The 13,824-nt window shown below is 38.8% G+C and overlaps 2 protein-coding genes across 14 annotated transcripts in view; one reads left to right on the top strand and one right to left on the bottom strand.

The window, feature by feature from the left end:
* SATL1 (spermidine/spermine N1-acetyl transferase like 1) overlaps positions 1-13,824 on the top strand; it is a 123,142-nt gene that overhangs the window by 28,725 nt on the left and 80,593 nt on the right. For 3 of the 11 annotated variants that reach the window (XM_070603981.1, XM_070603985.1, XM_070603987.1), the window contains one exon: positions 8,442-8,546. The exons of 7 other annotated variants lie outside the window; for them this stretch is intronic. The gene's annotated coding sequence lies outside the window, so the exon portion shown is untranslated. Of the gene's footprint in view, positions 1-6,387; positions 6,653-8,441; positions 8,547-13,824 lie in introns of all 11 variants that reach the window. One more of the 11 variants, XM_070603982.1, reaches the window with a different exon arrangement.
* Positions 1-13,824, bottom strand: part of LOC103555354 (uncharacterized) — a 76,590-nt gene that overhangs the window by 5,504 nt on the left and 57,262 nt on the right. For all 3 annotated transcript variants that reach the window (XM_008526824.2, XM_070603990.1, XM_008526823.2), the window contains 2 exons: positions 5,613-5,695; positions 4,898-5,036 (listed from right to left, as the gene is read on the bottom strand). In XM_008526824.2, the coding sequence (XP_008525046.2) occupies positions 4,898-5,036; positions 5,613-5,695 (222 nt within the window). The remainder of the gene's footprint in view (positions 1-4,897; positions 5,037-5,612; positions 5,696-13,824) is intronic.

The raw sequence follows: 13,824 nt of genomic DNA, 5'->3' as shown, positions 1-13,824 counted from the left end.
GCCAGCATTTGTTATCTCTTGTCTTTTTGATGATTGCCATTCTAACAGGTGTGAGAGGATATCTCATTGTGGTTTGAGTTTGCTTTTCAATGCATTTAATGACTAGTGACGTTGAGCATGTTTTCATGTACTTGTTATCCATTTGTATATCTTCTTTAGAAAAATGTCTATTCAGGTCCTTTGCCCATCTTTTTAATGAGATAATTTGGGTTTTTTTGCTATTGAGTTGTATGAGTTCTTCATATATTTTGGATATTAACCCCTTATCAGATATATGGTTTGCAAATATTTTTTCCCATTGTCTTTTCACTTTGGTACTGGCTTCTTTTGTTGTGCAGAAACTTCTTAGTTTGATGTAGTCCCACTTGTTTGTTTTTTATTTTGTTTCTTGTGCTTTAGGTGTGATTTCCAAATAATCATTACCAAGGCCCATGTCAAGGAGATTTTTTCCTATGCTTACTTCTAGGAATTTCATGGGTTCATGTCTTACATTTAAATCTTTAATCCAGTTCAAGTTAATTTTTGTGAGTGATGTAAGATGGGGGTCAAGCTTCATTCTTTTACATGTGAATATCCAGTTTTCCCAGCATCACTTATTAAAAAGACTGTCTTTTCTCCAATGAGTGTTCTTGGCTCCCTTGTCAAATATTAGTTGATTGTATATGATTGAGTTTATTTCTGGGCTCTTGATTCTGTTCCAGTGATCTATTTGTTTTTATACCTGTACCGTACTGTTTTAATTACTATAGCTTTGTAGTAGAGCTTCAAATAAAGAAGTTTGATGCTTCCTGCTTTGTTCTTCTTTCTAGGGCTTTCGTTGGCTATTTGAGGTCTTTTGTAGTTCCGTATAAATTTTAGGAGTGTTTTTTGTATTTCTGTAAAAAATGTCATTGGAGTCTTGATAGGGATTGCATTGAATCTATAGATGACTTTTGGTAGTATGGATATTTTAACAATATTAATTCTTCCAATCCATTAACATGGGACACCTTTCCATTTATTTGTGTTTTCTTTGATTTCTTTCATCAGTGTCTTGTAGTTTTCAGAATAGAGATCTTTCACCTCCTTTGGTTAAATTTATTCTTAAGTATTTTATTGTTTTTGATGCTATTGTAAATGGAATTGGTTTCTTTATTTCTTTTTCAGAAAATGTATTATTAGTGTATAGAAATGCTACTGATTTTTGTATGTCAATTTTGTATTCTGCAACTTCACTGCATTTGTTGACTAGTTCTGACAGCTTTTTGGTTGAACTTTTAGGATTTTCTGTATATAGAATCATGTCATCTGCAAATAGAGACAATTTTACGTCTTTTTTTTCCAATTCTGATGCCTTTTATTTCTTTTTCTTGCCTGATTGCTCTAGTAGTACTTCCAGTACTATGCTGAATAGGAGTGGTGAGAGTGGGCACCCTTGTCTTGTTCCTGTTCTTCAAGGAGTAGCTTTCAACATTTCACCATTCAGTGTGATGTTAGGTGTGGGATTGTCATATATGGCCTTTATTATGTTGAGATATGTTCCTTCTATGCCTAATTTGTTAAGTGTTTTTATCATGGACAAATGTTGAACTTGCTCCTCTGATTGGATCATTTCAAATATCCCATCCTCTAGGTCACTGATTCTTTCTTCTGCATGGTTGAGTCTGCTTTTGAAATTGTCTATTGAATTCTTCAGTTTAGTTGTATTTTTCAACTGTAGGATTTCTGGTTTTTTTAAATGGTTTCTATTGCTTTGTTGAACTTCCTCATTTTGCTCATGGATTGTTTTCCTAATTTTGTTTAGTTGTCTGTCTATGTGTTCTTGTAGTTCACTAAACTTCCTTAAGATAATTATTCTGAATTCTTTGTCTGAAAGTTTGTAGATCTCCACTTCTTTAAGGTCAGTTATTGGAGCTTTATTATTTTCCTTTGATGGTGTCATATTTACCTGATTTTTCATAAAACTTGATTTCTTACATTGGTACCTGCACATTTGTGTAATTGGCTCCTCTTCCAGACTTCACAGATTTGCTCTGGCAGGGATAGCTCTTCACCAGTCAGCTCAGTTTGGGTTTCAGGGAGTGTCTGCTGGTTATGTCCTTGGAAAGACTGAGCCTGCTATTAGGGTCTATTTTTGGGCAAGGTAACTGTTTGAGCTCTGAGGTTGGGGATGGGGATGTGTGCCACTGGCTGAGGACAGTTGGATAAGACTGCTGGCTTGGTTCTCTACCCAAGTGAGGCTGTAAGATGGGCTCTGTGGTTGCCCAGATTCTCTCGTGAGGCTTACTAGATGATCAGGACTGGGTACAATGCTCAGTAGTAGATGGGCTATGAATTAGCTTCCCTGCCCTGGCAGGGCAGCAGGTCAGGACCCAGGCCCTGTGCAGTTTGTTGTTTGGGCACCTGAATCAGGCAAGAGTGTGCACTGAATTCCCTGGTCAGATGAGGCCGCTGGTTTTGCTCTGCAGACAGAGAAAGCCATGGGTTGTGCTCTCTGTCTCAAGTGCCCCTGTAAGCTGGGCTGTTGGATCGGCTATGCAGCTTCCTGTGTGCTCTGGTTAGGTTCCCTGGTCAGGCAGGCTGGAGGCTGTATTCAGCAATGAGCAGGGCTGTGAATCAGTTTCCTTGCCCGGGTACAGTGGGAGAAGCAGCTCTTAAGCTGGTAAAGCTCTTTGTTGTCTTAATTCAAGCCAACCTGTGCCCCATGTTCCCTGGCCAAACAAGGCCACTGGCTTTGCTCTGCAGACTATCTACTCTGCCTGCCCATCTCTCAGCTAGTGTTTCTGGGTTATATAGCTTCCAGGTGTTCTTGCCAACCCTTCTGGTCAGATAATGCCAGGAGACACTCTTCAAATTGTGTGGGGCCATGTCTTAGTTCCCTTGCTGGGGCAGGTTGGGGAGGGGCCACTCCAGGCCTCCCCAACCTTTTCCCAAACAGACTTTCCAGTTGGGAGGGGCCAGGAGCTACCTTCATCCTTGGCTATGAATTAATCCTCCTGCCTGGGCATATCACTTGAGCCCTCTGTGCTTGGTACTGGCTTTGCCACGGGGGGCAGTCAGCTCTGCCTGCCTGCCTCTCTGCTGATTACACAGCTTCCAGGTGTTCTTGCCAACTCTTCTTGTCAGATCGGACCCAGGAGCCACAGTGTGTGGGGCTATATTTCAGCTCACTTGCCTGCTTGGGACAGAGAGAGGCCACTCCAAGCAACTCCCAATTTTTTCCAAGCAGGCTTTCTGGTCAGGAGGGGCTGGGAGCTACCCTCAGCCTTGGCCATGAATTAATCCCCCTGGACATAGCAGGGAAACCCTCCATGCCTGGTACTAACTTTGCTTTGGGGGCGATCAGCTCTGCCCGCCTCTCAGCTGGAGCATTTCTGGGCTACATAGCTTCTAGGTGCTCTCACAAACCTCACTGACCAAATGGGGTTGGGAGATACTCTCCCCACTGAGTGGGGCTGTGACTCAGCTCCTTGCCCAGCGTGGGCAATCCAGGCTCTAGGGCCAGTCAAACTCCTCCTTTGAAGACCCAAATCAAGCAGATCTCCATCCCAATCAGTTCCTTGGTTAGAGTGCACTACCACCTTGGTTCTGAAGATGAGCAAAGCCGCTGGTTGGGATTACTATTTGGGCACTGCAGGTATGAACTTGGTCTGCCAACATCTGTATGCAGATCTGTGATTGTTGCAAGCCCCCACATCTTCTCTCTCACAGTCAGATTCCCAGTGGTTGAGCCCTGTAGATTCCTCTGCAATCCCCATGGGGCAAGACAAGAGTAGGGGCTCCCATGAAGTGCCCCACAATGCTGGGAGCCTGGTTGTCCCCCTGGGCTTCCTTTTCCCACTGCAGGAACCAGATACTCAGGGGAGACCTCCCCATGTGGTGCTGTGCTGGCCTGTGAGAGGGGCAATGCAGTCATTGTGTAGCCACTTCTCTTACTCTTCTAATGCAGTCTTTCTTGGTCTCTGTGGTGCAGGAGGGGTGCTTCATTCTCACCCCTATGTTCTAGGATTATCTCAGTGGTGTCTTGTTCATGAATAGTTGTTAGTGGTTCTTGTGAAGGGGAGTAATGTCAGGAACGACCTGTGTTGCCATCTTGGTGACGTCACTCTCCCCACAGTGGGCTTTTGGGGGAAGGTTATTTTGTTACGTGGTCAACTCAACTAAAATGCCCCCCCCCCAAAAACCCCTCAACAAACACCAGGTATTAATTTTTGGTGAATCAGTTTGGTTTTTCTATAATTCATTGCATTTATCAGGAAAATTCATACAGATGACTTTTAGGTGGCAATCCATTTCACTTTTTCTCTGATCATCTATTTTTAAACACTGTTTGTACAAAGAAACACAGTTTGCACTTTAAGTTAATTGTTAATATGTCTTGTAACTAGAGATCAACGATTAGCTAGTGTTCAGCATTAGCTTGAGCAATGTACTGTTTAACGTATTAAGTACACTAAAACACAAAATAGAAGTTACCTTGTTAAATTATGACAATTTAACGATTATAATAACACAAGACCAGCCTGACCTCGAGTTAGTCTCATGGCATTTAGCCAGTCTTCCTTTGATCTCAAAGATCTCAAATCTCCTTTCTAAAGATTTCAAATTTAAGTAAGATATATATATATATATATATATATATATATATATATATGTGTGTGTGTGTGTATATATATAAAGTATATTAATACCTATGAAGTACTATATATTCTTTACCTTTGACTCATATTTACTAATCCCATTTTATAAAATGAAATAGTAGTGATAGTAGGTCTTATAAGCTAAACTCCATATCTTTATCTTAACTGCTTCTGTCATATCATTTTGCTATAGCAAGGTATTAGTATTCGTTGTGTTACCTGTACTTGAATTATAGTGATGATAACCATATATAAAAATGGAAATGTATGATACATACGAAGAATGGCTTCATGTGCATGGTTGAAGAATACTTGTTCCCATAATATGCTTCAGATTTAGCTGTTTCCAGAGAGCTATCCCAATTATAAGATGGATTGATGTAAGGATTGACGTCCTTGGGCTCATGAATCATAAAGCTATTTTAAATAAAAAAATAAACATGAAATGTTTTAGAATACTTACAAAAATCAAACATAGTGTTAAGGTTTATAATGAAATAGATTATCACTATATTCCATAGGGAGCAAATAAATGAAATCATCCAGAAGTCACATTACATTGATCTAGCAGATATAATAAAATAATGGCATCCTCATAAAACAAAGAAAATAATTCTCCTTTTGTCCTACTTCTCACTAAAACTAGAGTTTTCTTTATGCAATATTTCCTTTTTTCTTGCTCAAAATATCTGAGAAATTACTATGATAAATGAAGGAAATCCAATTTAAATAATCTTACAGATTAATTTTTGTCAGTGCTGACTTTTTCTCAGAAAATGTGTTGCAGAGTTATCTTGTACTGTAGCATAAACACAGTTATGTAGGCATTCATAGTAGAAACATTGTTATCTCTAACTATGCCCCTTCCTCTCTGCAACCCCACCTCCTACTGAAAAATACATAAAACTCTCAGATAAAATTCCAAGTAAGATCCTGCTTGCTTTCTTTTCCAGTATTTACAAGCTTTAACTTTCCTTTTAAGAGACAGCTTACTTGTAATTTCTTCCAGAGAACTGTGGTGGTGGAGATATAGGACTTCTGGGAAGGACACTCTGAAGGGATGGGCTCCAGGGTTTCTGCACATAGATTTTTTTTTTAAGGGAGAGAGGAAAAGTTTAGCCATTATTTTAAGGAAATTTGAAATAAAATAGCACACACTGATTCTACATGCTAAATATCTAAATGTCAAGATATCTCTAGGCCTGATTCTGAAATATGACAAATAAAGGTATTGCTAAAAGGCAAATATTTAAACATTATAGTGATAATGTAGCTAACTTACTCTATTTCTATCTATCTATCTATATATGTATCTATCTATCTATCTATAATGGGGAATGGCTTACTGAAAGGGAAATGCAATGGAAGATTCATTTCAGCTGCCACCCTAGGCTGTAAGTGACTCTTCCAGCCAAAAGGATTAAATATAAATCCCCCTTCATATTGTCAAAGTGTGAAAAACACTTATCCCCAGAGAAAACAGTTGACAAAAGTAACTCACACACAGAATTCTTAGGCTGAATATAGAGGGAAGCATAAACAGCCACAGCATACAACAGAGAGTTTTGGAAGGAAGGTCATATGTACAAATCAATTGATAAAGACTTGGTACTTGAAGACTGTACTTTGAGTCAGTGCATAAGTGAAGAGTAGATTGTGGTAATGTGGGCATTGAAGCAAGAAAGTGGCATTTTAACACAGACATGGGGCATATAACAGTGGATCCAGACCAGATCTGCACAGAGCCTATTCTTTTTTTTGTTTTTAGGACGATTAGCCCTGAGCTAACATCTGCTGCCAATCTTCCTCTTTTTGCTAAGGAAGACTGGCCCTGAGCTAACATCCATGCCCATCTTCCTCTACTTTATACGTGGGACACCTACCACAGCATGGCTTTTTCCAAGCGGTACACTGTCCGCACACGGGATCCAAACAGGCAAACCCCAGGCCGCCGAGAAGTGGAACGTCTGAACTTAACTGCTGCACCACCGGGCTGGCCCCAGAGCCTATTCTTATAGCCACACTGGTTATGTGTAAGTACATAACATTGTGACATGGCTATTTTGATGGAGCCATATTGAAATCAAGGGTATTTTTACACAGCTACTTTGATAGAGATGTTTTGACATGGGGAAATTTGATGCAGATTATAAAATAATCCACTCCACTTCTTGATTGAAAAAAGATTAAGTACTATGTGAAATATACACCATGACTCATCCCTGACTTTCAGCTCATGTCCACATCTACCCCTGGGGAGTGGGGAATCTTGAATTGGTAAAAATGTCAGAGATGAAATAAAGGTTAGGTATTATCTGGAAACACAAACTGATTACAAACAGGAAGAATGAGACAGATTCAATATTTCTCCTCCATTGTTTAAATAGCTTTCTTTTGTCTTTGGGCTTTCCTTTTCTACTTTGTTTTTGCAATCTTCTTTGCCAAAAAAAAAAAAAAAGGATAACAAAAAAAAACGTGACTCTTGGAAGTGTGATTTCAGTGAAGCTTGACAAGAAAGCTTCACTTGTGTCTATAGCCAGTCCCTCTGATCTTTGCTCCCTGATGTCATAGTAGACAGAATCAAGGGTTCCTGCCCATTTCGTACATCAGGTCTTAAAGGGACTACCTTTCTTTCTATGGTGGACTTAACTTCATTAGTCCAGGCCACTTTCTCTGGCAGGCAAGAGACAGTAGTATATCTGATGTGATGAAAAGTAGCTTATCTAAAATTTGGATTTGGGGGCCATAAACCAGATTCTCTAGTTCCAGAAGTATGGATAAACTGGGGAGAAAGATCCCACAGGAAGCAGTAAGAGGAGTCTCAGCATGTAGAGGAACTACTATGTACCTCCCACTTGTCCAGATTGGGCCCAACTTAAACTCATTAAACCAGACCTAGCCCTTAATTCAACTAGATGGATGTAGAAGTGTTTCAGGCAGAACCTAAGAGTAGAACATTATAGAGTAGAAGGCAGGGCTAGATGGACACGGTGAGATTTCTTTTTTGAGATCAGGCCCTAGGGGCGGTGGTGATAGTAGTGTTGTACTCTACTCTTATGAGTACATGGGAGTCCAGAAAGAATAGCATCTAGCTGCTGAAGACAGTTTTCTCCAGAATCAGTGACTGTATCAAATTCTTGAGGTAGGGTGACCACATAATTTATTGTTCAAACCAGAACAATTATGAGAGTAACAGGGAACTCTTAATGTTTACGTTGGAACAAGGGAAAGAAAGTGGGATTATCCTGGTCACCATACCTTGAAGTCACTGTTGTTGGACCCAAAGCTGAGTCTTCCCCTGTTTTTTAGAAACACAGTCAATGTAGCTTTCCACTTTCTTCCATATCTTATTTCAGAAAATCTTGAAACACCTTATTTGATATTGCATAGGCACAATCATTGATTTCGTTGTTCAGCACCCTCAGTGAAGTTGATGCTGTGAGAGTGTGGGACAGATGTGTTCAGTATAGCATTAAGCCACAGTTCAGCTTAACGACTTCAAAAGACAAAGAAAAAGTCATGTGGAGGGGCCCACTAGGACATGATAAGTGTAGAAAAGTCAGCAGATTCCCATTTAAATTCATAATCAAAGAGCAAAATATCATCTGAGCGTTGGGAAATGTAAAGAAATCGAGAGAAGTTTCTGGAACTCTGATGACATTCCAAAAAGCAAAAAATATGTGTGCAAGAAGACACACAGGTCCATCGAATCTATCTGGGACAGCCTGACTAGGTGCCCCATGTATTGGAAGTCACAGGTAAAGTAGCTGTCCTATTCATTTCCCTCTCCAATGCCAATACAGTTTTTTCTAATTGTTACAGATTAAGGCTCTATCTAAAGGCAGCAGTACCTGGAACCAGGAGTAGTCTGCACCATGGACGGTTGGATCTGAGTTTCTCAGAGAATTTCAGGTTTTAGAATGTATGGTAAGAAATCTCCAAAAGGCCCAACAGCACTGCCTATCCATCCTACAATTCCCTAATTAATTAATTCTCCTACTCTCTGAGACAACTATTTCACCACCCCCTCTCTCTCCACAAACCTCCAGCTTCTCCTCCATGTTCTTTCTTCCCAGTTGATGACCTCGCTTCTTATTTCACTAAGAAAATAGAAACAATCAAAAGAGAACTATTTCATCTTCCCACCACCAAATTTTCCAATTTACCTGCATCTGTATCCACATCCTTTATTATGGATAAAGTGTATCCACTTGTATCAAAAACCAAAGCCTCCAAATGTGCTCAGGACCCCCCTTCTTCTGGGCCTCTCAAGGACTTTATTCATGCAGTCATTCCCATTCTATTCTATAGCATCGCTTTTCTCCCTTTCTACTGATCATTTCCGGTAACATACAGATTTACATTACACAAAACTCTCTTAACTCCACATTATTTCCTAGCTGCTGCCTCAATTTTTCTGCCTCCTATCACTGTAAAACATCTCAAAAAAAGTTGTCTACTCTCATTGTAGCCACTCCCTCACCTTTTTCACTTTTCAGTCCATGCAAGATTGCTTCTCTCCCCATCGCTCTGCTGAAACAGCTCTTGTCAAGATTACCAACCATCTCATGTTGCCAAATCCAATGTTATTTCTGTCTTTATCTGACTTTATCTCTCAGTAGCATTTAACATAGTGGGCCATTCCCTAATTCTTGAAATACTTTCTTGTTTTTCTTTGCTTCCATGATACCACACTCTCCTGGACTTTCTCTTATTGTTCTGTATGATCATCCCAGTTACTTTTGCTGGCCCAGCATCTCTCTTGCTACCTGATCTCCAAATGTTGGAACACCTGAGATTTGTTACTAACCTCTCTTTTCCTCTGTATCTATACTCTGTCCATAAGTCCAGTAACATGACTTTAAGTAGCACCCATATCCTGATGACTATCAAATTTAAATCTCTAGTCCATACTTGTCTCCTGAGATCCAAATTCGTATATCCAACTGCCTATTTCAGACTTCAGTAGACACCTCCAACTAACCATGTCAAAACCAAAAATTTTGATCACCCCCTGTGAAAACTCTGCTCCTCCTCCAGGGTTCCTCATCCACCCAGTTGCTCAAAACAAAATCCTGGGAGTCATCGTTGGTTCCTCTCTTTCCCTCATGACCCATGTCTAATCTATCAGTAAGTTTTGTTTCTTCTACTTATAAAATAGTTCACTTCTCTTTACCTCCACTGTCACCACCCTAGTTCAAGACGTCATTAGCTCTCTCTTGGACTTCTGTCAGATTATGAACTCTTCTTCCTTATTCCAATTGTGGCCCCCTCCAAACCACTCTCTGCACAGCATTCAGAATCATTCCCATGGAAAAGTCCTCCAGTGTGACTGTCCACTTAACTGACAACAAAATCAAATGTCTTACCATATCCTACAAAGACCAGCATGATCTGCCTACCTCATCAACATTTCAGCCATGTTGAATTTCTTTCTTTGAACACATCAAACCTGTTTTTCCCTTAGGGTTTTTGTACTTTCTCTTCTCTCTGCTTAGAAATTTCTTTCCCTGACTTTTTGTGTGGAAGAGTTTTTCTCAGCTTTTAGTCTCAATTCAAATATCACCTCTTCAAAAAGTCTTCCCTAACTTTCCTACCTTTGTTCACCCCTAAGTCACTATTGCAGCATCCTGTTTATTGTACTTATAGAATTTATCACAATCTGAAATTATCTTATTTACATACTAATTTGTTTATCGTCTGCCTCCTCTCCCTTCCCGTTAGCTCACATGGAGCTAATGTAAGCTCCATGAGGACAAGGCTTAATCTCGGAGACCACCGTATCCCTAGAGCATAGAACTGTTCCAAGCATATAGTAGGCACTCAGTAATTTTTTGTTGAATGGATAAATGAATAATGAGATATAATGAACACCACTGAATAATTTTTTATGCTAAGGACCAAAGGGAATAACATTGGTTTCTTCAATCCTTTTGGTGTGACCCTATACTTTAGTGGCCTCTTGATAAATCTATCTTGAAAGAACACCAAGTCCAGATGAGGAGTAATCTGAATAATAAATAAGGCGTAGTGGGCTCTCAAATCTGAACCTGTCTACTGATTATCCAAGTTCCTTAATTCTCTGTCCTTCTGATCGCCTACCTTTTGGTACCTTTGTGCCCTCATAAGAAGGAGAAGAAAGAGAAATAAAATTTGATACTAAAACTCATCAATTTGGTTTCCATTAGCAGCTTTAATCAAAAGTTGGTAGAAGGAAAAATATTCTGAAAGGAAATTTGATTAATTTTTTGTTTAGAGATTTAATATATCCACATTTCCTCTTGTCTCACTTCCTGATTAGAACTAAAGATAAAAAAGCATTGGATATTTAAGATCTGGTGAATAGAGGTCACACATCCAGGAAATAAGTGAGTCAAAGATGTGGAAGAAAGGAAAAGAGTAAGTAGTCTTCAACCTCCTACTTTAGGATTACTCCAACAATCAGAAAGGAACAGTCTCTTTCTCAGCTACTGCCCCAAATAATAGCCTTGTCCACCAAAAATAGAGGCTCTAGGCCCCCTTTGAGTTCTTTTGGATCAGTTGTGAATTGAATTTTAATTTTCTCTGTGTTCTTTAATTCATGCTAGACTGACCTGTGAAACTCAGAGAAAAGGTTCACACCCATGACTCTTCAGTCAAACAAACAAATCCATAAATATACAGAAAGTAGATATAAATGGAGTCAACTCATTGAGAGCACAACGTAAAACATATCAAATATGTATTAACGCACAATACAATCTATCAAATGGGCTTTTAAAACTAGCATAATAGAACTTTAATCTCCTTTAAAAAATCATGTTAATTAACACTCTCCTAGGCTATGTTTATGTTCTCTCTAGCCAGAAGCACAGAAGTCTAGTGAAATTGAGTATTTTTATGCTCTGAGTAAAATTTTTTTCTTACTTTTGATCTAAGGCACATGTACACACACACACACATTTATGTGAGTGTATTAGAAGCTGTATTATAATGCAGTCACCTTCCTTGAAATTTAGAACCATGAAACAGTACCCTAAGGTATTGTAGACCAGAAAGAGCGAATGCATCTGCCAAAGGTACACGTTTTACAACTGTTGAGTAATTTAAATCTTGAGAGAATATGACTCATGTTATTCACAGTTTCCTCCATTGGCACTACACCTAATAGAGAGACCATATGTCTTAAATTTTTATAGGGACAATACTGACTTCATATAACTTTATTTCAATAATAGAAATTTGCTAAATGTGTTACTTAAATATGATGCCATACCTATGCAAGAAATACACAGATTAAAATACACAGATTAAAAAAACTTTTTCAGACCATATGTCTTGATTTTTATATCATGTCCTCATTACTATTCATGTATTGTCTCTTATTTTAAAGAAATTCCTTCATGAATTAGTGATGTGTGAAAGAACTTAAAATTTAGTGGGATGAACCTGAGGATCAAGGCAAGGTTCTATAGTTACTCCCTTTTTTTATCCATGTGCTCTCCTTGGGTGATCACATCTACTCCCAGCGTTTGATTACCAGCTCTGCATTATTTAGCCTCTTGGATCCTCAATTTCTTCCTTTTACAATGGGAATAATAACAATATCTGCCTCATACATTTTTGTTATAAGCATTAAATGAGACAATGTGTAGATGTGCTGAGCCCAATGCCTGGTAAGGCATATCTTTTTATTGGGTCTGTCTGAAGGAAAATATTTAATATAGGGATATAGCTTCTTCAATTATTTATGCCATAATTTTTTATTGAGCATCTTCTATGTATCAAATATCTGAACATAGAGATAAGACACAGATATTATAGTTTAGGGGGAGGGGATGACAGATGAGTAAGTAGTCTAGCCTCTGTCTCCAAAGGATGTTGAAAGGATTAAGGGGGAGAACATGCATGAAATATTTTAAACATGAAGAGTGCAACACTATAGTAATAGAATCCTTGTCATTTACACTTACTTTCTTTTTTAAAAAACAGTTTTTTTGAGATATAATTCACATACCATAAAATTCACCCATTTAGAGCGTACAACTCAATGTTTTTTAGTGTAGTCACAGAGTTGCGCAACCATCACTATAATTTTAGAACATTTTCATCACCCCCAAAAGAAACTCTCTCCACACAAGTAGTCATTCATCATTTCCCCCAGTCTCCCTCCCATCCCTGCTCTGGGCAGCCGTCAATCTACTTTCCGACTGTATGGATTTGCCTATTCTAGATATTTTAAAGATTTTATTTTTCGGTTTCTCTTCCCAAAGACCCTGGTACGTAGTTGCATATCTTTAGTTGTGGGTCCTTCTAGTTGTGGCATGTGGGACCCCGCCTCAGCATGGCCTGACGAGCAGTGCCATGTCCACACACAAGATCCGAACCGGTGAAACCCTGGGCTGCCAAAGCGGAGCACGCGAATTTAACCACTTGGCTACCAGGCCAGCCCCTAGATATTTTATATAAATGGAATCATACAAAATGTAAGTCTTTGTTACTGGCTTTTTTTCACTTAGCACAATGTTTCCAAGGGCCATCCATGTTGTACCATGTATCAGTATTTCATTCCTTTTTTTCACCAATAATATTTCATTCTATGGATATAACACATTTGTTTATCTGTTTATTAATTAATGGACATTTAGAGTTATTTCTACTTTTTGGCTATTATGAATAATGCTGCTATAAACATTGATGTACAAGTTTTTGATTGGATATATGTTTTCAGTTATTTTGGCTAAATACCTAGTAGTGGAATTGCTGGTTGTATGGTAACTCTACGTTTAACTTTTTGAGGAACTGCCAGACTGTTTTCCAAAGTGGTTGTACCATTTTACATTCCCTCCAGCAGTGTAAGAGGGTTCCAGTTTCTCCACATCCTTGCTAACACTAATTATTGTCTACCTTTTTGGTTATAGCCATCCTAGTGGGTGTGAAGCAGAATCTCATTTTGCATTTCCCTGATGACTAATGATGTTGAGCATCTTTTCATGTGCCTATTGACCATTTGTATATATTCTTTAGAGAAATGTCTATTTAGATACCTTGCCAAATTTTTGATTAGGTTATCTTTTATTTTTGATTGTAGAAGCTGTTTATGTATTCTAGATACAAGTCTCTTATCAGACATAGGACTTACCAAAATTTTCTGGGCTGTCTTTTTGCTTTTTTAATCGTGTCCTTTAAAGCACAAAGGCTTAAATTTTGGTGATTTCCAGCTTAC

The sequence above is a fragment of the Equus przewalskii genome, chromosome X (assembly GCF_037783145.1).
Source record: "Equus przewalskii isolate Varuska chromosome X, EquPr2, whole genome shotgun sequence".
Taxonomy (NCBI): Eukaryota; Metazoa; Chordata; class Mammalia; order Perissodactyla; family Equidae; genus Equus; species Equus przewalskii.
Note: the sequence above shows the minus strand (reverse complement) of the source record. Positions and strands in the feature narration are given on the sequence as shown.